At 39.2% G+C, this 25,323-nt stretch overlaps 1 protein-coding gene across 3 annotated transcripts in view; it reads left to right on the forward strand.

The window, feature by feature from the left end:
- LOC150081492 (glyoxylate reductase/hydroxypyruvate reductase-like) overlaps nucleotides 1-25,323 on the forward strand; it is a 240,693-nt gene that overhangs the window by 59,455 nt on the left and 155,915 nt on the right. For all 3 annotated transcript variants that reach the window (XM_090379326.1, XM_090379328.1, XM_090379327.1), the window contains one exon: nucleotides 8,200-8,330. In XM_090379326.1, coding sequence (XP_090235452.1) covers nucleotides 8,200-8,330 — 131 coding nt within the window. The remainder of the gene's footprint in view (nucleotides 1-8,199; nucleotides 8,331-25,323) is intronic.

Genomic DNA, 25,323 nt, shown 5'->3' on the forward strand with positions numbered 1-25,323 from the left:
GCTAGTTTTATGTTATAACTTATGCTATCAAGTTTGAGATATACTTTATGCTATATCATAATGTTAAATTAGTTATATCCTTAACTAAACACAAAAAAAGATATATGCCCAACAAGTGATTAGAACCTTTGAGCTACTTATTTATCACAATTAAAACCCTACTATTCCTCTGCACTGCTGGTTACATGCTACGATATTTGCACCAAAACATCAATACAACAGCAGTATGAGTAGTAAGTCATAAATTACAAAATCACTAGCTAAATTTAAAAATAAACTAACGAATGTGACTAAGACTATTTAAGCAATTTATAAAACCCAATTTAATATGTTAATTAATCAAGAAGGCGGTAAAAATTTCCAAAAAACTTAAATCTGTTTAAGAGCTTAAAAATTCCGTGTCCTGGCCCTTATAATTGCCGATAAAAAAATTACATTGCTGTTTGTCTTACTAAAGGCCAATGAAAAATAATCACAGAGAGAATATGCCATGAATATCAAAGCAAGTAGTTGTAGTAGTAAAACTTGAACATAAACTGTTTTATATATATAGTTAAAGAAAAAAAAAAAAGGCATTAGTCCAAGTCTACATGTTGTACTGTTGAGATGATTTGTATGCTGACGTGATCCAATGAAGTGTGCAAACTTAAAATTTTTAATACACTCATAGCAGAAGCTACATCACTTTGGGAATAAATCTGGTAAATTGTAAAGTTAGTTTGGTCGCTAAATGACTTTCTACTGTGAATTCCTAAAACAAAAGCATGTTTCTTTAGGGCACTTGAACTTCTGCTGGTTCCAAACAGAATTCATAGATAGCAAGCTGCCCAGCTGGGTTATTTGATTTTAATTTAAATAAAATCACATTTGGTAGGCCAGTTCATTATTCAGTAAGGTTATTCAGAGTACAAGATTTTTTAACCAAATTGAAATGAATAAATTAAAAAAAAAAAAAAAATTAGCCAGAAATTTTTTACTTTTTCATATCATTGAAACTAAAGAAATACATATTTTGCGAATAATCATTTTCAGTGTGAAAATCTACCAGGCACTATTATGAAAGAAGAAAGAATTGCCATACAGTGGCCTTTGGTTGGGGAAAGTGCACAAGGGAGCACTTTCCCCATTTGAAATATAACAAATTATCCCACGTCGTTTTTTGCAAGTGTGCTGAGTGTTAGAGAATATTCCTAGTTAATCTCCATCGTTAAACCATCTGATATCATAATTTGTGTTGGTAACTTTAACCTTTGTTGGATTTGGATTTATTGGTGCAAGGGCCACTAAGGCTTTAACCTTTGTGATTCACTTCCTACTGTCATTGCCACTTGCTTGCCTAGCCAATTTCTAATTCTCAACTGTATCGAATCTACTTCCCCACCTCCTTGGAGTGCTGCCAAGTTAGACAGAATCTTTTCTGATATCCCAGTTGTTATTTTTACTATCTACCAGTTTGCTTAGACTCAGATCACCCTCCTCTAAAAGCCACATTCACAATATCTTGTGACCCCAAGACCTTCCTCTAAGTCTCTGAGCAAGACAGTTTTATCATCACTTTTCCTGAACCGAGGTCTTGCTAAGTTCCTGGTCAGTCTGCTGGGTGCCTCCGTAGCCAGGTGGGAAGGAGCGCCAGTGCGTAGCACACGCTTCTTGATTAGACCGGGGGTTCGAGCCCGTCACCACCAAATACGGAGGATGCGGAAAGGTCAGGGAATGACCACCGCATATCCCGGAGCAATATGGCCTTAGTTGCTAATGCTCCTAAAAACCAAACAAACAAACAAACAGTCAGTCTGCCTTCACATTCCTCTTCCTGATGCTTTGTTTTAGTTGGTTTGCTGGCTTGCTTTTATTTCATGTGTGACAATGTCTGGTTCTCCTTTCAAAACAAACCATGGTAGACATCCAACCTATTGATCCTTTTTTGGGACAAGCAGAAAGCATTTTGTAAGTTTTGAAGGCAGTCCTTTCACAAGATGTATGCTAATTTTTCAGCTCTCCGTTCCCTCTTTAATACTGTTAAGAAAACACCCCTAGCTGAATTTATTAATGCTAGATCTAAAACTGGAAAGAGGATCTTATCACAGAAATTCACATCCATCCCTCTTCTTCCAGCTGGAGACCTAGGCAGATTATGTTACCAGATTTGGTCTTTTGTCATCCACTGATGCAATGCCTATATTTAAGGACTCTTTATGCTGTGACATGTCTAAAAAAATCTCAATTTCACCTTCCAATTTAAAGTGGCTAATCAACTCCCTCCCTCCCATGCAAAAACTCAGGAATCAACTTCAGCTATCAATATCAGCTAATCAACTATCTCTTTTTCTCCCCTTTACCAAAGTTTTTAGACAAAATTCTCTTGAAGCCACTTTGTAGGCAAATTTTTGCTTCTAGACCAGTATCAGTTCATTGTGGCATCTCAGAACATTCAAATGAAATGTGTCTTCTTCAACTCATTTCCACAATATTTGTAACTTGGCAGAAAAAGGAAAATCTGCACTTGATATCAACCTTGCTAATATCAATCTGCACTTTAAAATTTTCCTCGATATTATTGCTTCCATTGACTCAGTTGCTGTTGGTTTCCTGGTATCTCTGCTTCAGGATTCCTGCTGAAACTGGTTCAAAAGTTTCATGATCACACTCTTATCTTCTCTAACAAATCTTCAACCTGTATTCAGAACATTAGCTCAGGCCTGTCACAAGGAGAAGCCCTCTCATCTGTGTTCTCCTCAGCCATGCGCTTTCCTTTTATTTCAAGTCACCTGAACTTCATCTTTGATGCTGGTGATATTTTTCCAGCTTTCTAGTCTCTATCAGCATTGTGAGTCTTTCCAATTCATTATGCAGGCTTTTTATATCGTATTTTTTGGTTTGCATGTCAAATGCTAAGTATCTACTGTGTGCTCCTTCAATAATCTCTTCTCTCCTACAAGTTAGAATCCAATCTAAATTAATTCCCCTGTTAACCAAATTAATATAAATTCTTAGGATTACTTCTGTGTTATAAACTTCTCACTCCATTGCAGAAAGCTTTTGTGTACCATTCTAACAGTGTTTTGGTTTGTTAAGTGCGACCTCATTCTCATTCATAATCCGGAGACTATATGGAAATATTTTGCTATCTACATCCTGCCTCACTTCTGTGCATCAGTAATCTGGTCTTTCATCTCAAAATCTGTACTTCAGCCTATCATGTAGGCTGAATATGTTCTCATTACATGGTTAAATGCTAAGCTTGGACATGCTGTTGTGTCATTTTGACACAAAAGGAAGAATGCACAAAGCATTGAGCATGCTCAATCCATTCATAGCTTTAAAAACCTTAATCAGATCACCTTGAAGGTGCCTAGCCTCAAGATGCTGCTGTTTGCACAACTGAAGCCTGTCTTTGTAAGACCACTCTTTTATTCCCTTCACCAATCTCATTGCCGTTCTCTGAGCCTGTTCCAGCGGATCTACATCCTTCCTAAAATGAGGCCCCCAGACCTGTATGTAGTACTTAAACTCAAGATGTAGCCTAACCATACAATAGGATAATCACTTTGTTGTCCCTGCTAACAAAGTTCCTGTATATTATAAACATAACACTCCATGAGCTGTGTTGGTAGCCTGTCTGCATTTCTCAGAGAAATTTCATATCTGACTGCACAGTTACCCCCAGGTCTTTTTCGTTTTCCACTACCCAGAGTGTAGTATCACACAGTTGGTATGTTATGCTAGGATTACTGCTACCCATGTGCAGTACCCTGCATTTGTCAATGTTAACCTTCAACTACCATTTCTCAGCTCATCAGTCATCAGTATAAATAATAAATATAGAAGAAAACAATGGGTCCAGCACTTGAACACTGGGGGAGGGGGGGGAGCATTAACTTGCCTTTAGTGCCACACTGCTCCAGTTTGTACAGTAGTAGATTTTTATATGAAACAGTACCAAAAGCTTTCCTGAATTGAATTATATGATATCAAAATTTTGTGCGTTCGCTTCCTTTGTTACTGCGCTATAATATCCAGTCAGATTGGTCAGACAATTTCACCCCCTAACAAATCCATGCTGTGACTGCAGTATAAGTGCATTCCTGTTTAGATGATCCTGTATTACTTCTTTAACCAGAGACTCCATTAATTTCTCTGGAATAGAAGTTAAGCTAACAGGTCTGTAAATTACTCATGTCACCCTTTGTGAATTGGGGATACATTTACATATCTCCAGTCCTTAGGGATCTCTCCTGAATCCAAAGATGCTCTCATAATTATAGCTAAGGGTTTGATTACCTCCTTTGCTGTCTCTCTTAATATAATTGGATAGATCCTGTCTACCCAAATGCCTGTTTAATGTTGAGCTTCAGTAATTCCTCTTCCACATTCCTCTCAGTTATCACAAAATCATTTAACCCTATGTTCGATTCTGATGAACTTCTGGAATTCCCCTCAATAAAGATCTCCTCACATGTGAATGTGGAAGCTAAATACCTACAGTCAGTTCTGCTATAACACGGTACATGTGTTCCTAAAAATCTCTGCGTTATGGTATTTCGCGCAATAAAAACAACAGAGCTTATGGTAAAAATAGAGATGGAGCAGAGCACTAATAAATAAATAAATATTACAGTAAATATAGCTTAAAAAATAGGAATAAAGAGAAGATTCAGAAATTTATTTGTTTTTTTATATGATTGAAGATTTCATGGAAAGGGAAACACATTTCACCATAATTACATAAAAACCCACACAATTCCAGCTAACGGTATTATCGCAAATGCAGTATTTTCCAGTTTACTACCCATTTATAATTAGATTGCACTAACAGAAAAGCCCAATAAACTGTTAACTGCAAATTGTTTTTATTGTTTTATGGTAGTGACCTCCAGAAATGTGCTCCTCTGCTCACGCTATCACGCCTCACAAAATTTCTGTTTGAACAGAAAAATGTGAGCTCCTGAAAATGTGAGTTGGCCTACAATATCGCCTGTTATCTTGTGAATACAGCGAATCACAGCTGTGTGTCTCTGACCACTACAACTGCAGTAAATGGGAAATATAGCTGTTACACATTTGATGTTTGACATTTTTTAAACTTCGTAAACTTGTATGTATTGCTGCGCAGCACCAAACTACGTTCAGCTTGGTGCTGGGTTTTACGTTCATCAGGTGTTACTCGCAGAAGAAATGGTGCATGAGCTGACGCAAAAATCGTGTTATAGTTGCATTGTTCCCTAATATATCAATCGCGTTGAAGCAAATTCGTGTTGCAAAAATGTGCATTATAGCAGAACTGACTGTATTTAGTTTCTGAGCAACCTGGGCATGGTCATCAACAGTTAAACCTTTATTGTCAAGTGGGCAATGATTCAACCCCTTCCTTCTACTGTTAATATAAGTAAAGGAGGCTTTGTTTCATTTCTTGTCGTTCTTTGCTAGAGACTTCTCTTAATCTGCCTTAGCTTGCCTAATCTCCTTTTTTGACTCTATTAGAGACTAGTTTATATCTACCATAGGCTTCTTTATCACCAGATAATTATATGCATTCCATGCATTTTTCTTCTCTGTCACAAGTCTCATTGCCGACCGGGCTAGCCAGGTGGATAAGGTGCCTGCCTGGCAACCCAAAGGTCGCGGGTTCGAATCCCACCTCGGGCTTGGATCAACTGCAAAAACCTTGGGAGGTGCACTATGGCCACAGAAGCCGATGCGCCAACAACTACCAAAAAAAAAAAAAAAAACAAGTCTCATTAGTTCATCTGAGATTCATTTAGGCCTAAATTGTGAACAGTATTTCTTAGTTGGTATGAAAAGCTTAGTAGCTTCTATGATTACTTCCCTGAATGCATCCCATTTAGCATTTGCTGCTGGCAATATCATCAGACGGTCCCACTGTATAGAATTTTAAAACTGTCTGAGACCACTGTATTCATCTTTAAAAAAGTAAAAGCCTTCCCTTTACCCTTCCCTTGATGGTAGTTTCATCTTTAAGTAAATCCCACATCATTACATTGTGATCTCTGTTACTCAGAGGGTCTTCCTGCACTTTCTTAATGCATGAATACTCACTGCTGATAATCAGATCAATGGTATTGCTTCTTTCTGTTGCTTCTCTAACATGCTGGTGTAGAAAAACAGTCATCCAGTAAATCTGCAAAAGTCTTGCTAGTGTGTGAGTGACCAGCCCACAAGTTCCATTCAGTACTTGAAAAGTTCAAAATTCTCCATTATAAGACATTCTGATTTACTGCCCACTCTATTTCTTTGTATATTTGTTTGTTATAATCATCACAGTCATTAGGCCTATAACACAATCCTACTCTCATTTTTTTTTTTTTTTTCCAGTGCTTATGTCACACCAAACTGGCTCAGCATTGCACTGGTTACCTATATCAACTGGATGCACTGCCTTAGATTTAATATGCTTTTTAACTATGAGCATGATCCCTGTCCTACTGTCCTGTCTGTACACATTGTATTCCCCACATTCAAATTCTGCATCCCCCATGTCTGATTAACACCATGTCTCTGATATCCCAACAATGTCTGCATCTGATGACTTAATCAGCACTTCAAATTCATCAGATTTATTTATTATGCTCCTAGCATTAGTGTACATGCACCTGTTCTTACTCTTAGTTACCCTAACACAGCCCATGTATTTGCTTTTTTTGTGATTACCAGCAGAGCTTGAAATCTCCAACACCTTGCTTTCCAGGCTGCTGCATGTTCTTACAGAACCAGTGCAAGAATCACTTTTACCTCTAGTGGATGTATTAGTGTGTGTATTCCTCTCAAGCTATTATTTTACCAATACACTTAGCACTGGCGCCTCCATAGCCAGGTGGGTAGGCGCAGCAGTGCGTAGCATACACTTCTTGATTAGACCGGGGTTTGAGCCCGTGACCACCAAATACGGAGGATGCGGAAAGGTCAGGGAATGGCCACCGCATATCCCCGGAGCGATATGGCCTTAGTTGCTAATGCTCCTAAAAACTAAATAACACTTACCGCTGCCTTGATAGCATCAGTGAATATTCTTGTATCCTTTCTATTTAAGTGTATCCCATCCCTATAAAAACAGTCTCTCCTGTTAACAAGCACATATGAGCCTTGCACAGTCTCTCCAGTGCCGAATTGATTGACAAGTCTCAACATGTACTCCCTCCTATTGTGTCTGAGCAGGATTGCATACACTTTCAAATTTAATCTTAACTCTCAATGTTTTCCCAACATTGTCCTGTACTTGTTAATTAAATCCTCATATCTCCTACTCTTAATATCATTAGTGTACATGTGTACAACAGTATCAACTTTTGCACCCTTAAAAGATATCTCTAGTTTCAACATCTCTTTTGTTAAATTTCCTCAGAGAGCTCAATTGAGTAGGCTAGTGCTAATTACATGAAGGGGGTGAAAATTTATTGGAAAAACTTGTCATTGGAAACTAAATTGGACGTTCTAAAAAGATTGGATTTGGGATGGTTCTAGATTTACATTACACTTAATAGTATTGAGCAAGCTGTTATTTTAAATAATGTAAATATATTGTATACTTATAAGCTTCTATAATTTTAAGGTAAGTTTTCTTGCATTTTCTAGAATATATATGGTATTTGTTTTTTTGCATAATTCGTGTATTTAAATTAAATTTATATTTAAAGGCATAATAAATGCTTTTGCTGCATTTAATACTGTTATATAAAGTAATGCTGCCTTAAAATTAGATTGAAACACTGGTCACACCAACCACTTAAAATGATTTACATTAATTCCTATAGACAAATATCCCCTGCTTAATGTGGATTTACTTAGCTCTCTGTCTTTATAGCTCCAACAAAGAGATTACAGGGGATATCTGCAATCTGCTCAGTCTAGAAGTATATTGCTGCTGAGTATTGAGAACAGTTTCTAGAAAGTTAGTTCCCAAAATAAGACATTTCAGTCTTATTTTGGTTGTTACCCACCTGTTGGTCTTTATAAGTAATCATTATATGTAATGATCATTTTATCTATATCTCCTCTTCCTCTCATGTTTCTTTCCTATAAGTTTTGTAACACCAGCTTGACAGAAACAGTTATCAGCTTCCAATATGGTCTTGAATTTTCAAATATATTGCAGTTTATGTATTATCTTTAAAGTTTTGTGATGTTGTATAGGAATAGACAAGTTCACAGACAAAATTTTAATATATTTTTAAAATGTTTTAGTTGCATTCTGGAAATATGGCAAGATAATAAACCCATTCCACGGGAGGAACTTTTAAAACAAATCATTGGAAAAGATGGACTGTTTTGTTTACTTACTGAAAAAATTGATTCAGAACTGTTAGATGCTGCAGGTAAATTTTTAAAATTCAAAACTCTTAAAAAGTAAAAAATAAATAGTTCAGATTATGAGGATTATATGTAATACCTATGATTTCATTTTGATTATATGCTACACTCCAAAAAGTATCCATGTGAGTTTCACATTGTCATCACTGCCACTCATTTAGCATGAGTGGTAGTGAGCTAACAAAAACTATTAGGATTAGTGATACATTTATGAGGAATCTTAGGTTGTAAATGCACAGAAACATTTAAAAAAGTATACACAAAACTTAAAGAAAAGGAACACAAACAATAATGACCTAAACCAAGTGACATTCAGCACACAACTGGAGAACAGTCTACTCTATGGATGTTAGCATTAGCATTAGTAGAGGCATTTGATGCAAGAAAGCAAGCTTATGCAGCATCAGCCAAAAAAAAAAAAAAAAAAAACCACTTCCACTTCACCCCTCTGTTCGTTCAAAATACCTGTCCAGCTGAGCCTTAAACTTATTTAGGCTATCAACCTGCACCACAAGGGATGGAAGTCTGTTCCACCAACCAACCACCCGCTGGCTAAAGGCAAATTTCCGCACGTCTATCCTACATCTGTCTTTCCTCAATTTGAATTTATGCCCTCTCAGGTGATTTTTCTGAGCTAGAGGAAGAATCCCATCAGCATTGAGCATGCTCAAACCATTCAAGGCTTTATACACCTCTATCAGATCACCTCGCTGGTGCCTAGTCTCCAGACACTGTAATTTGCAAAACTTAAGCCTTTCTTTGTAAGAGCACCCCTTTGTTCCATTCACTAATCTTGTTGCCCTTCTCTGTACTCGTTCCAGCAGCTCTACATCCTTCTTGAAATGAGGCCTCCAGACCTGTATACAGTACTCTAGGTGTGGCCTGACCATTGCCTTATACAATGGAATAATCACCTCCTTATCCCTGCTGGAAAAATTCCTGTATATCATTGACAATACTCCATGAGCTACTCTTGCAGCCCGTCTGAACTGCTCAGAGAACTTCATATCTGCCTGCACAACCACCCCCAAGTCCCTTTCATTCTCTACCACTGTCAGTGTAGTACCACAGAGTTGATACATTGCTCTGGGGTTGCTGTTTCCCATGTGTAGTACTTTACATTTGTCAATGTTAAACTTCATTTGCCACCTCTCAGCCCATCTGCTCAACCTTTCCAGATCCTGTTGCAGCAGCATAGTGTCAGTAGTGTCCTTGACAACCCTGCCAACCTTTGTATCGTCTGCAAACTTGGACATTAAGCTTGATATACCATCATCAATATCATTTATAAATACAGAAAACAATAATGGACCCAACACTGAGCCCTGAGGGACTCCACTAATAACATTAGTCCACGATGAGCAGTGTCCATTGATTACCACTCTCTGTCTTCTCCCCCTCAACCACCCCTTTATCCATAGCAGCAATTTGCCTCCAATGTCACACTGCTCCAATTTGTGTAGCAGTCTTCCATGTGCAACAGTATCAAAAGCCTTTCTAAGATCCAAGTATATAATATCAAAGTTATTCCCTGCATCCAGTTCTTTTGTGACTGCATCATAGTATCCAATCAAGTTGGTCAGGCAAGACTTCCCCTTAACAAAACCATGCTGTGTCTGAGCTATAACTGAAGTCTTGTCTAAATGATCCTGCAGTGCTTCTTTAACCAGTGCCTCCATTAATTTTCCTGGAACAGAAGTTAAGCTCACAGGTCTATAATTACTTGTGTCAGCCTTTGATCCTCCTTTGTGAATTGGGGTCACATTTGCACATTTCCAGTCTATGGGTACCTCCCCTGAGTCCAAGGAAGCTCTCATAATTATGGCTAAGGGTTTGCTTACTTCCTTTGCTGCCTCCTTTAATATAACTGGATAGATCCCATCAACCCCGGGTGCCTTTCTTGTGTTTATCTTCAACAGTTTCTCCTCCACTTTACTCCCAGTTATTTCAAGATTCTGTAGCTTACTGCTAGAGTTGAATACACCTCTGGCATTCCCCTTGCTGAATAACTCCTCATGTGTGAATGTCAATGCAAAATATTCATTTAGTTTGTTAGCTACCTGAGCAGGATCATCAACAGTTGACCCATCAATATCAAGTGGACCAATCTGATTCATCCCCTTCCTTCTAGAGTTTACATAAGTAAAGAACTCTTTGCTGTTTTTCTTTGCATCCCTTGCCAAGGATTTCTCGTAATCTGCCTTCGCCTGCCTAACCTCCTTTGTAACTTGGTTGCATATCAACTTGTATCTATCATAGGCTTCTGTGTCATGTGTTAATTTGTAAGTATCCCATGCATTTTTCTTCTCTGCCATATGCCTCATTAGTTCATCTGACATCCATTTTGGCCTAAACCTTGAACAATATTTCTTAGTTGGTATGTAAAGCCTAGTAGCTTCCAAGATAAGTTCTTTGAATGCTTCCCATTTTGAACTTGCTGTTGGTAACATCATCAGTTGGTCCCACTGTATAGAATTTAAATACTGTCTCAGTCCATCGTAGTCGCCTTTACGGAAGCAATAACCCTTCCCTTTACCCCTGATGGTAGTTACCTCTTTCAGTAAATCCCACTTCAGCACACTGTGATCACTGCCACCTAGTGGTTCATTTATCTGCAGATTCTTAATGCATGAAGAATCACTGCTGATAATCAAATCAAGAGTATTACTCCCTCTAGTTGCCTCCCGAACATGCTGATGTAGAAAACAATCATCCAATAAATCCACAAAAGCCCTGCTAGTGTGTGAGTAACCAGCCCCCAAATTCCAGTCAATATCTGGGAAATTAAAATCTCCCATTATAAGACTCTCTGATTTACTGGCCCACTCTATTTCCCTGTACAGTTCCTTATTATACTCATCAGAGTCATTAGGCCTATAGCACACTCCTACTCTCAATTTTGATCTCCCAATGCTTATGTCACACCAAACTGACTCAACACTGCACTGTCCAGCGATGTCGACTGGCTTCACTTCCTTGGTTTTTATGTGTTTCTTAACTAATAGCATAACCCCTCCCCCTTCCTATCCTGTCTATCCTTTCTGTAGACGTTGTACTCCCCAAATTGCAGTTCTGCATCCCTTATATCTGTGTGACACCACGTCTCTGATATCCCAACAATATCTGCCTTTGATGTTTTGAGCAATACCTCAAATTCATCAAATTTATTTACTAAACTCCTAGCATTGGTGTACACGCAAGTATACCTGCACCTGTTTCTATTCTTAGCTACCCTAACACAACCATTGTGTGTTTACTTGTACCGCAATGGCCCCCCAGCAGTCTCTGAAATACCATGCATCTTGTTTTTCAGGCTTCTGCTCATTCTAATAGAAGCAGTACAAGAATCTCTTTCACCTCTGCCAGTGGCTACTGTCAATCTATTGGTCTTTGTCTCCCCCCAAGCTAGCAGTTTTCCGACCCACCTAACACTGCCTCGATAGCATCAGCAAATATTCTTGCACCCTTTCTATTTAAGTGTATCCCATCCCTGTAGAAGCAATCTCTCCTGTTAACAAGTACAGTTCAGGCTGAAAAAAATTCTACCCCTTGAGCCTTGCACAATCTTTCCAGGGCCGAATTGATCGACAAGGCTCTCATCATATACTCCCTCCTATCGTGTCTGGGCAGAATTGCAGACACTTTCAAATTCAACCCTAATTCTCGGCTTTTGTTCAACAGTGACCTGTACTTGTTAAGTAATTCTGCCGGTCTCCTACTCTTAATATTATTAGTGCCAACGTGTACAACTATATCACCTTTTGTGCCCTTAAAAGATGATATTCGCTCTATAACGTCATCAACCTTTGCCCCTGGCAGACCTACCCTGGTCCTGTTCCACCTATCTTTTTTACAAAGCATGTTCCTCGTTTCCTGACAATAGAGTCACCAACAACTACTAGTTCCTTCGGGACCAGCGCATTCTGCCTTGGGGGTTGCCTCTGTGTCACGCGATGCCCAAGTGCAAGCTCTGGCGTTGATGTGGGCAGCTGAGAGCTTGATGGGCCCCTCAATTTAGTTTCTTCGAGGGCATCCACCCTGTCCTTCAAGCTCTCATATAGGCCCACAAGAACGCCGAGTTGTTGCCTGATATCGATACACTCCTTGCATCGCGCACACACAAAGACATCCCCCATGGCAGTATCATGTCACGTACCCGATTGCTCTGCAAACATCAAGCAAACTGTGCATTTTATAAGGCTGTGAGTCAGAGGACAACTGCCCCCCCTCAGTTCTGCTCTGAGCCACAGCACTTCCATTAGCTTGAGCCTTTTGCTTTGCTGCTCTGGTCTGAGTCATGATTCTATTAATTTATTAATTAATTATAATTAATTATGTTATGTTATTAATTATGTTAAATATAATTAATTATATTACGTTTGTAATCTAAGTCGTTATATGTATTTATTTAAACGTACAATTTAACTGCTAACGAAGTTCAACTAACGCTATCTAGTACGGTATATAACTATCGTATCACAAAGGCGGGAAATTTACGAACAGTAGCGGAGTTGAAACACGTGGAAACCCTTACCGATACTTTTATGCAATTACAAGGCCGAGTAAAGAATAAATACACCAAATTAATCACAAAATAATGTTATACTACTAAATTTAAATCAAAAGTTTTAGAAAAACAATAATTTCAAATCAATAAATAAGAAAAATCCACTTAGCGGCTTTGAACACGACCGTCTCTAGTAGCCTCGTTGTAATCTGATGTAATGTTAGCAATATTACATCAGATCTGAACTTGTTTGAACAACATGTGCTACAAGTATAGAGTTTCGCAGAAGGTTATGCTTTATCCAGTCAGAGCACACAGAACAATCCTTTCCACACATTTATTTATTTTGTAAAACCACACTCTATTACAGCTTCATTACTGTATTATTTATATCAAAATTTGTGTCACATAAAAATTATGCATGGTAAAGAAATTCTGTTTGCATTTTTGAATTCGGCAACAAAAAAAACATAAGAATTTGCCAGAAATGTTTATGGGACAAAATATGTTTTGATCAGTATAATTTTACTGGGACAAACATGGTTTGAAACAAACACAATTTTCCACTTAGAAAACATACAGCTATACAGCTCAACAGGTGGGTGTGGTGTACTACACTAGCTGCAAGTATACTGGACCAGTGCCCACAGCACAACACACAGCAGTATGCCATAGGTGTCAAACAGTATGGTGTAAAGAGGGAAGGTGGGAAACATTGGTTAATCCAGTAAGTCGGTTAAGAGGGCTTTTGCTGAAGTACAAAAAATTTGGTTGATATTCAGTATTTTGTGTATAATTCAATAATTATGTGTGTATCTATAAAGCTCTATATCTGTGTTTGGGAAATTACCATTATACATTCTATGATGGAGTGCTGAGTCTAAATATTGTGATTATATTTCAAAATCTGTAACATTATAAATCATATTGAAGTAGTATTTTTTTTTTTTTTTTTTTTAAGCAGTACTATAAAAGAAAGAGGGCAAGTATAAAGTCATGCAACCCCCAAATTACACATTTTTTTAAAGCTATTTCAATTCACAAAATATAAGTGTATAATATTAATATGAGCTCTGTTAAAAAAATATCTAGACTGCAATGTGACAATAAATATACTTATAGGTTGTATGACTTAATTCTCTTTGAAATAATGTCGTTCTGAGGTTATGCTAGCCCAATGATTTTTCTGACCTTGGAAGCACTTTCGGAAAGCCAATTTTGAAATATCTGAATCTGATTAATCTTTATTGTTTATACATCATGAAATCATGTCCTTTCAGGGTTTTTTCCAGTAAAGGAAACAAAAAAAAAAGTCATATAGAGCCATATTTATTGAGTATGAGGGTTTCTGGATTTGAGCGAATCCATGTTTGGCCAAAAAAGTTACAAGTTTTCTGACCTTGGAAGCACTTTCGGAAAGCCAATTTTGAAATATCTGAATCTGATTAATCTTTATTGTTTATTCATCATGAAATCATGTCCTTTCAGGGTTTTTTCCAGTAAAGGAAACAAAAAAAAAAGTCATATAGAGCCATATTTATTGAGTATGAGGGTTTCTGGATTTGAGCGAATCCATGTTTGGCCAAAAAAGTTACAAGTAGCGGCAAATGCAGTTGTGCATTATCATGGTGGAGTAACCAGCCTTTGGAATTCCAAAGACTGATTCATAGATGTGATAGATGTGTTGGCCAGCCAGCCAGCCAGACATTGGGGTTTCTGGTGCCATTGAGACTCCCTTTGATGGTCTTGGTTTTCACTGTCAAAATCCATAGTTAGTTAGTAAGGGTCAACTTGTGGAGATGGTTAAGTATGTTATTGGCCTTATGCTCAAGTTCAGCATAGGAATTGATGAGGAGGATGAGGTCATCCACAAGGTCGAGGTGACCTTTGAGATATTCTTCTAAGATACTCTTCTTAGATGAGTCCATGGGAATGGCCCTAAGACAGATTCTTTAGGAAATTCCATGGTAACTGACTGGAACCTAATAGATGAGCTGGGACCAAATTTCCTATTGATCCCTGATAATATTAAGGGGTTTCCCCTTGGGAGCTTGCTGTAGATAATCCTTACGGTATCCCAAGGATCAGTGTTTCCTGTAGCAATAAAAGGATTGTGACATGAGATATATTTGCTAAAACTGATAAGTCAGATATATCTATTTCTGTGGCCTTTGTACTTGTAGGGCTTCCACTTCTGCAGGTGGCTGGCTTGATTTTTTGTACTGGAATTCTTTCCTCAATATGTTAACCTGCTGGCAGAGGGTGAAAAGTTCTGGAGACCACCAGAGCATGAGGATGAGGCTTATTCTTATGCATTGACCTATCATGGGCTTTGTGAATGGCTTGCTGAATGGCTCGTAACTGCTCAGTAAGGGTCAAGGTTGTGGGGTTTCTTATGGTAAATTCGATTATCCTAAGGGAAAGCTCAAAGAGTCCCATTTTGCAGTTTTGGTAGAATATCTTGCAATGTCCCACATAGCAAAGGTAGATTTCCATTTTGGATAGTACAGGTGATGGTAAACCTGAAAGCTTTGATGGTTCTGTGGTCACTGGTGTTCCAGGCTTCTTGACAGTCTAGTAAGAAACTTTCCCGGCCAGTGCAGTGTTAGAAAGAGTGATGTCAATGTTACTTTTGCCATTTAACAGGGCTGTTCTAACCAATTCATTGGTTATTGTACTTCACGTTAAAAACTTCAGAAAACATCATGGGGAAAAGTGGGCTTGTGTGCCCACTTTCCCCGTTGATGTAGTAGTAGTAGTGGCATGTGATGCAAGAAAGCGAGTATATGAGCTTATGCAGCATCAGCCAAAAAAAAAAAAAAAATCACACCATTCCCTTCCCTCCAAATGCCTGTCCAGTTTCTCCTTAAATTTATTCAACCTATCAACTTCCACAATGACAGATGGAAAGTTTGTTCCAGCAATTGACCACCCGCTGGCTAAAGGCAAATTTCCACACATCTATTCTACATCTATCCTTTCTTAATTTGAATTTATGCCCCCTTAGGTTCGTAATCTGAACAAGTGGAAGGATCCAATCAGAATTCAGCATGCTCAACCCATTCAAGGCCTTATACACCTCAATCAGATCACCGCGCAGGTGCCTAGTCTCCAGCCACTGCAACTTGCAGAACTTAAGCCTCTCTTGGTAAGAGGATCCCTTCAATCCCCTCACCAATCTTGTTGCCCTTCTTTGTATACGCTTAAGCAAATCTACATCCTTCCTAAAATGAGGCTTCCAGACCTGAATGCAGTACTCAAAGCGTGGCCTGACCATTGCCTTATACAGAGGGACAATCACCTCCTTCTCCCTGCTAGCAAAATTCCTATATATCATTGACAAAACCCCATGATGACCTTCCCTGGCAGCCTGTCTGCATTGCTCAGAAAACTTCATATCTGACTGCACAATTACTCCCAGGTCTTTTTCATTTTCTACCACCTTAAGTGTAGTACCACACAGTTGGTATGTTTCTCTGGGGTTACTTCTACTTGTATGGTATGTTACTTCTAATGTAGAGTATTTTGCATCTACATTCACACATGAGGAGTTATTCAGGAAGGGGAATGTCGTAGGTGAAGTAAACATTGACAGTGAGCTAGATTATTTTCTAATAACTGAGAGGAAAGTGGAGGAGAAATTGCTGAGGATAAACATAAAAAAGGCACCAGGGGTGGATGGGATCTATCCAGTTATATTAAAGGAGGCAGCAAAGGAAGTAAGCAAACCCCTAGCCATAATTATGAGAGCTTCTTTGGACTCAGGGGAGGTACCCATGGACTGGAGATGTGCAAATGTAACCCCAATTCACAAAGGAGGATCAAAGGCTGACACAAGTAATTATAGACCTGTTAGTTTAACTTCGGTTCCAGGAAAATTAATGGAGGCACTGGTTAAAGAAGCACTGCAGGATCATCTGGACAAGAATTCAGTTATAGCTCAGACACAGCATGGTTTTGTTAAGGGCAGGTCTTGTCTGACCAATTTGATTGGATACTATGATGTAGTCACAAAAGAACTGGATGCAGGGAATAACTTTGATATTATATATTTGGATCTTAGAAAGGCTTTTGATACTGTTGCGCATGGAAGACTGCTGCACAAATTGGAGAAGTGTGGCATTCGAGGCAAATTGCTGCTATGGATAAAGGGATGGTTGAGTGGCAGAAGACAGAGAGTGGTAATCAATGGACACTGCTCAACGTGGACTAATGTTATTAGTGGAGTTCCTCAGGGTTCGGCCGACCGGGCTAGCCGAGTGGGTAAAGTACCTGCCCAGCAACCCAAAGGTCGCGGGTTCGATTCCCGCCTCGGGCTTGGATCAAAGTACTGCAAAAACCTTGGGAGGTGCAATATGGCCACAGAAGCCGATGCGCCAACAACTACCAAATCAAAAAAAAAAAAAAAAAAAAACCTCAGGGTTCAGTGTTGGATCCATTGTTGTTTTCTGTATTTATAAATGATATTGATGATGGTGTATCAGGCTTAATGTCCAAGTTTGCAGACGATACCAAGGTTGGCAGGGTTGTTAAGGACACTACTGATACTATGCTGCTGCAACAGGATCTGGAAAGGTTGAGCAGATGGGCTGAGAGGTGGCAAATGAAGTTTAACATTGACAAATGTAAAGTACTGCATATGGGAAACAGTAACCCCAGATCAACGTATCAACTCTGTGGTACTACGCTGACAGTGGTAGAGAATGAAAAGGACCTGGGGGTAATTGTGCAGGCAGATATGAAGTTCTCTGAGCAGTGCAGACGAGCTGCAAGAGTAGCTCATGGTTGTCTTGTCAATGATATACAGGAATTTTTCTAGCAGGGATAAGGATATGATTATTCCCTTGTATAAGGCATTGGTCAGGCCACACCTTGAGTACTGTATACAGGTCTGGAGGCCTCATTTCAAGAAGGATGTAGAGCTGCTTGAACGAGTACAGAGAAGGGCAACAAGATTAGTGAATGGAACAAAGGGTTGCTCTTACGAAGAAAGGCTTAAGTTTTGCAAATTACAGAGCCTGGAGACTAGGCATCGGCGAGGTGATCTGATAGAGGGGTATAAGGCTTTGAATGGCTTGAGCATGCTCAATGCCGATGGGATTCTTCCTCTTGCTCAGAATAATCACCTGAGAGGGCATAAATTCAAATTGAGGAAGGACGGATGTCGGATAGATGTGCGGAAATTTGCCTTTAGCCAGCGGGCAGTTGGTTTGTGGAATAGACTCCCATCGCTTGTTGTTGAAGTTGATAGCCTAAATAAATTTAAGGCTCAGCTGGACAGGTATTTCGAACGAACGGAGGGGTGAAATGGGAGTAGTGGTTGGTTTTTTTTTTTTTTTTTTTTTGGCTGATGCTGAATAAGCTTGCTTTCTTGCATCATATGCCTCTACTAATGCTAATGCTAATACTTTGCATTTGTCAAATTTAAACTTCAGTTGCCATTTCTTAGCCCATCTGCCCAAATTATCTAGATCCTGTTGCAGTAGCACACTGCCATTGCTGGCATTAACAACCCTGCCAACCTTTGTATCATCTGCAAACTTCGACATTAAGCCTGATATACCTTCATCAATATCATTGATAAATATACAAAACAACAGTGGACCTAACACTGAACCCTGTAGGACTCCACTAATAACATTAGTCCAAGAAGAGCAGCACCCATTAATTACCACCCTCTGTCTTCTCCCACTTAACCATCCTTTTATCCATTGTAGCAACTTACCCTTAATACCATTCTGCTCCAATTTGTACAATAGTCTTCCATGCGCAACAGTTTCAAAAGCTTTCCTGAAATCCAAATATATGATATCAAAATTATTTTTTGCATCCAGTTCCTTTGTAACCACATCATATCCTATCAAATTTGTCAGACAAGACTTTCCCTTAACAAACCCATGCTGTGTCTGAATTATTGCTGCAGTCTTGTCTAGATGATCCTGCAATGCATCTTTAACCAGTGACTCCATTATTTTACCCAGAACAGAGGTTAAACTAACTGGTCTGTAATTACTCGTGTCACCCTTCGATCCCCCTTTGTGAATTGGGGATACATTTGCACATCTCCAGTCCGTGGGAACCTCCCCTGAGTCCAAGGATGCTCTCATAATTATGGCTAAGGGTTTGCTTAGTTGCTTTGCCGCCTCCTTTAATATAACTGGATAGATCCCATCCACCCCAGGTGCTTTTCTTATGTTTAACTTCAATAATTTCTCCTCCACTTTGCTCTCAGTTATTACAAAATCATTAAGTACCCTTGTACAATTTGATAACCTTCTACCATTTTCAAACCTTAATAATTCCTCAAGTGTGAATGGAGATGCAAAATACTCATTCTGTTTGTTTGCTATCTGGGCAGGATCATCAACAGTCGAACCATCGATGTCAAGTGGACCAATCATATTCATCCCCTTCCTTTTAGAGTTTATATAAGTAAAGAAATCCTTGCTGTTTTTCGTAGCATCTTTTGCCAAAGATTTCTCGTAATCTGCCTTCGCCTGCCTAACCTCCTTTGTGACCTGATTACAGACTAGCTTATATCTGCCGTAGGCTTCTGGGTCGCTTGATAATTTATATGCATACCATGCATTTTTCTTCTCTGTCACAAGTCTCATTACTTTATTTGATAACCATTTAGGCCTAAACCTTGAACAATATTTCTTAATAGGTATGAAACTTTTAGTAGCTTCCACGATTAATTCCTTGAATGCTTCGCACTTAGAATTTACTGTTGGTAACATTGTCAGTTTATCCCGCTGTACAGAATTTAAAAACTTTCTGAGACCACTGTACTCACCTTTACAGAAGCAAAAACCCTTTCCTTTACCCCTGATGGTAATTATATCTTTAAGTAAATCCCACATCAATACACTGTGATCACTGCCACCTAGTGGTTCCTTTATCTGCAAATTCTTAATACACAAATGATCACTGCTGATAACCAGATCAAGAGTATTACTTTCTCTGGTTGCCTCTCGAACATGCTGCTGCAGAAAACAATCATCCAATAAATCCACAAAAAATCTGACTAGTGTGTGAGTGACCAAGCCACAAGTTCCAGTCAATATCTGGGAAGTAAAAATCCCCCATTATAAGACATTCCGATTTACTAGCCCACTCTATTTCTCTGTACAATTGTTCATTCTACTCATTCAAGTCAATAGCCTTATAACACACTCCTACTCTTATTTTTGCTTTCACAGTGCTTATGTCACACCAAACTGACTCAACAGTGCACTGTTCATCTATATCAACTGGATGCACTGTTCATCTATATCAACTGTGCTAGTGATGGTGCTTGTGCTAGTGATTTACTCATCATGCATGAACCATATCCTCTGCTGATTTCGAGAGATATCTTTCACTAATTCCTGCAAATTTTTCCAAAGAAAATGTAGGTATGTTATACCTGAAGGCTTTACTGGTAAAAAATAAGGACCATATGAACATTGAATCAAATATTAAAGAAAAAGTATATTGATAACGAGACTGACGGTCATGTGGAGTTTTCTTAGGCTAAGTAAGAGTTTTGAAAGTTGAGAATTCCATTTCTTGTAAAACATGATTTATCTGTAATCAGAATATGGTTGAAAAATTGAGGATCGTGTATACATTGCAAAATCGATGGCTCAACATGCATTGTGTATGTTAAGCCACTGAATGTTTTTGTGTTTATTCTTACCTTGTAGCAATAATTCTTGTACAGATGTATTGTGAAATGAATACAATTACTGTTCATGTAATATCCTCCATATGCTTGCAGATAAAACATTTACATAATATGACAGTCTTCTGGTACTTATGATAGGACATACTTGCACATTATGAAGTATTTACTCTTCAACATTTGCAGTTTGTTGAAATCTCCCTCTACCAGCAGTTGCTCATAATGGTTCGACTGTTTTTCTGAGTCATTGCTTCATAGTAGCAAATGTTTTAAGATTTGGTACTTGTCAAGTTTAAAATTTTTTGACATATCTGCAAATGGCAACTACAGAATTCTCAGGATCCTTGCCATAAATTAAAGTGAGATGAGCTAAATTGGCAAAAATAAACACAGTTTTGTAGTGTCTTCAATAGCATCAGTTTAAGAAGTTCTGTAAACAATGAGGCAATTATCGTATAAATTGAAACTCAAGTAACAGACACACATTGACACTGTTAATATTTACTCTTGGAACTGGTTACTCACAACTGAGTAATTGGTATGATTCATTTCGAGAGATATCTTTCACTAATTCCTGCAAATTTTGGAACACATGTTTATTACTGTTTAAAGCCATGTTTTGGGGGCCATTAAAATCTAAATCAAATCAAACTGTTTAAAGCCCATTTTACACAGTTACATTTTTATCACATAAATTTGAAGATAAAAATGTTTTGTCATTTTGAGCAGTTTTGTAATTTTTAATTAATGTGTAATATCCCATATTAGAGCTGGAAAAGGAATTAGAAAATGTGAATTGGAATATCATCGGTTTGGCTGAAACAAGAAGAAGAAATGAATCACTTATAAGTTTATCAAGTGGAAATCTGCTGTACACCAATGGAAACAGTGAAAGGAGTGAAGGTGGAGTTGGGTTTCTGGTCCATAAAGATTTTAAAAACAACATTTTGGAATTCAAAAGTTTGGTTTGGTTTGGTTTGGTTTTGGTTTTATTGGCGCATTAGCTACTAGGGCTATAATGCGCCAAGACCATGTCATTAATAAAAATTGAACCTTTCAGTGACCTAACTAGTTAGGTCACCATGTCAAAATAAATAATAACAAAAGTATAAAAGATAAATCAATGGAAAAGGACAATAAAATGTAAATTTTATATGGCAGTAAAAATGTTTATTGATTTTAAAAAGCTAAAAACAGCAGACACATGGTCATTGTCAGATAAAATCTGACTGAGTGTATAAGGCTCAGCCAGATGACTAAAAACGGTAAAGTATAAATCACGTTCATGTCTAAAACGTGGACATACAGTTAAAATGTGATTAATAGATAAAATGGTGTCGCATTGCTCGCACACAGGACAGTCATCTGCCCTCAGCAGAAAAGAATGTGTAAGATGACTGTGTCCGATGCGGAGACGAGCTAGAACAACTTCCTCCTTACGGTTCCTGCGCAGACAAGACTGCCACGGTTCAATTACAGGCTTTATACAATATAATTTATCCGCAGTCTGTCTATTCCACGAGTCCTGCCATTGGGAATGTATGTTTTGATGTATTATTTGCCTGTAGTCTGTATAAGGGACTAACAGGCAACGGTTATTATTGGGAATTGCTGATTTGGCTGCGGCGTCAGCCAAATCATTTCCCCTAATCCCAATGTGGCTCGGAATCCAGCAGAAGCGGATGTCATATTCACGATCATGGAGAACGTGAATCTTCTGCTGAATGCTAGACAGAACTGGATGGGGATTATACCTCACAGATATTACAGCCTGTAACATGCTAAGAGAGTCGGAATATAAAATGAACCGTTGGTATTGGCATTTACTAATATGATCCAAGGCTAACTCTACAGCGTGCAGCTCTGCAGTAAATATGCTGCATTCAGAGGGAATCTGCTCTGAGATAGTGCTGTCTGTGAAGACAGCAGCAGATCCCACATATGATTCTGACTTCGAACCGTCTGTGTAGACTGGCGCGAAGTCGGAATATTCAGTTCGGTGTGCTGAATGGAGCTGCAGGTAGACGCATGATGGAGTGTCCGACTTTCCCCAGTTTCTAAGCGACAAGTCGCATGCCGGCACACGAGCATGCCAGGGTGGAAAGGGTTGCTTGGATGTTTGGGCAACCTTGTCTACCTTGATATTGAGTTCGTTGAGTAGCTCTTGGACACGAATACCAAAAGGACGATTGGCAGTCTTACGGGTGTTGTACAAGTTTTCCCATCGTGGCTCAAAAACGAAGGGCCACGTAGGATGGTCTGGCAGGGATTTCAGTTTTAAAGCGTACTTTAAAGACAACTGCTTACGTCGAAACGATAACGGTGGTTCGTTTGCTTCGACGTATAAACTCTGGACAGGAGATGTTCGAAATGCTCCAGTAGCAATACGTATAGCCTGATGATGGACAGGATCCAGCCATCGAAGTACACTGTCTCTGGCTGAAGAATATACTTGGGACCCATAATCTAATTTGGATCGCACAAGTGCACGGTAAAGCCGTAAAAGGGTGCATCGGTCTGCACCCCAGGATAAGGAGGACAGCGAGCGGAGCATATTAAGGGCTCTTGTGCACTTTGTGCGGAGTTGGCGAATGTGATCCAAAAAGGTCAATTTTTTATCGAATATGAGTCCCAAGAATTTTGTGTTCGCTGCTACTGGAATAGCATTTTGTCCGAGCCTTAACTCAGGTTCAGGATGAAGATTACGCTTGCGACAAAAGTGTACGCAAACGGTCTTCTCCGGCGAGAACCTGAAGCCATTAGCAAGTGCCCAGGAATTCAGACTATTGATGGCTTTCTGCAGTTGTCTTTCAATAACCCTCATGTTGCATGACTGGCAAAAAATGCTAAAGTCATCAACATAGAGGGCACTGTTTACAGTTGGAGGAAGTTGTTCTGTGATGGAATTTATTTTGATGGCAAAAAGCGTGACACTTAATACTGATCCTTGTGGTACTCCCTCCTCTTGGTTAAAGGAGCGAGAGAGTGAGGATCCCACCCGAACTTGGAACGATCGTTTGGCGAGAAAGTTTTGAATAAAAAAGGGGAGATGCCCTCTAAGGCCTAGGTTATGTAAATCTTTTAAAATGCCAAATCTCCAAGTTGTGTCATACGCTTTTTCCAAGTCAAAGAACACCGACACCAAGTGTTCGCGTTTTAGGAAAGCATCCCGGATGGATGCTTCCATTCTAATAAGATGGTCCAAAGTGGACCGGTTCCTTCGGAAGCCGCACTGAATGTTGGAGAGAAGGTCGTTTGATTCAAGATACCAAATTAAACGAGAATTAACCATTCTCTCCAGGATTTTGCACAGACAGCTAGTCAGAGCAATAGGACGATAGTTGGCGGTGACGTTTGGATCTTTTCCTGGCTTAGGAAAGGCAAGAACGATAGCCTTTCGCCAGGAGTCCGGAAATTGCCCTTCAGTAAAAATTCTGTTATACAGAAGGAGCAGACAATCCATAAATTTTGATGAAAGATGTTTAATCATTTCATAATGGATGCCATCTGGTCCAACGGCACTTGCTTTGGAAAGAGCGAGGGCACTTTTCAGTTCGAAAATAGTGAAATCCCCGTTGTAGGGATAAATACTCTTATATTTAAAGCTAAGTGCCTGTTTTTCGATTTTATATTTCAGGACCAGAAACTCTGGGGAATACGAAGATGTTGCAGAGATCTTGGAGAATGTTTCCCCAAGAGAATTAGCTATTGCAGTTGGATCTGCAATAGCGCATCCATTATAATCTAGGATTGAAGAAGGGTGGGATGTATATTTTCCCTTCATTTTCCGGATTTTATCCCAGACTACCTTAGAGTTGGTAGACTGGTTAATAGATGATGTAAAACGGATCCACGATTCCTTTTGACTCTGACGACGGATGTTACGTGCTTTGGCTCGTGCACGTTTGAAGGCTATAAGGTTGTTCGTGGTAGGATATCGGCGAAATATCCCCCATGCTTTGTTTTGAGCCTTTTTTGCTGCTGTGCATTGTGAATTCCACCAAGGTTTAGGAAATGGTGGAAACCGGGCTGATGTTTTTGGGACAGCATTAGCAGCTGCTTGGACAATATTTTCTGTGATGTACTTAACTGCATCATTGATAGGCTCTTGACTGACTGTACTAAGATCAAAATTTGCCTGGTGTTGGAAGGCAGTCCAGTCAGCCTGATCAATCTTCCACCGTGGTAGCCTGAAGGGAAGACATGGTCTCCCACTGTGTAGCAAGGTTATCACGGGGAAGTGATCACTACCGTATGGATTCTCCTCCACTTCCCAGGTGACTGAAGGGAGTAGAGAAGGGGAGCAGATAGAGAGATCAATGGCAGAAAAAGTACGGGTAGGCATGTGGAAAAAGGTGTTTGTTCCACTATTTAGAATGGAAAGGTCATTGTCATTGAGCATATGTTCTATGACTCGTCCCCTTCCATTGATGTTAGCACTACCCCACAGGGTGTTATGTCCATTAAAATCCCCAAGAAGTAAGAAAGGGGGAGGCAGCTGCGTTAGAAGATCATCAAGGTCTGCCTGGGAGATGTCAGTCCCAGGTGGCAAATAAATAGAGCATACAGTTAATAAGAATCCCACTGAAAGGCGAATTGCAACAGCCTCTATGCTGGTTGTAATTAACAAGGGCTGAACTGGGGTCTGATTACCCACAAGGATAGCCACTCCTCCATGAGCAGGACCATCCGCAATTCTATCCTTACGAAAGATTGTGATGTTATGCATGGTGGGATCATCATTCGCCTTTAGATATGTCTCCTGCAAGCAAAAGCAAACTGGCTCGTGCTTTTGCAGGAGGGCCTTGATGTCATCAATATTTCG

This window comes from Mastigoproctus giganteus, chromosome 8 (assembly GCF_048544385.1).
Source record: "Mastigoproctus giganteus isolate SK-2022 chromosome 8, ASM4854438v1, whole genome shotgun sequence".
NCBI lineage: Eukaryota > Metazoa > Arthropoda > Arachnida > Uropygi > Thelyphonidae > Mastigoproctus > Mastigoproctus giganteus.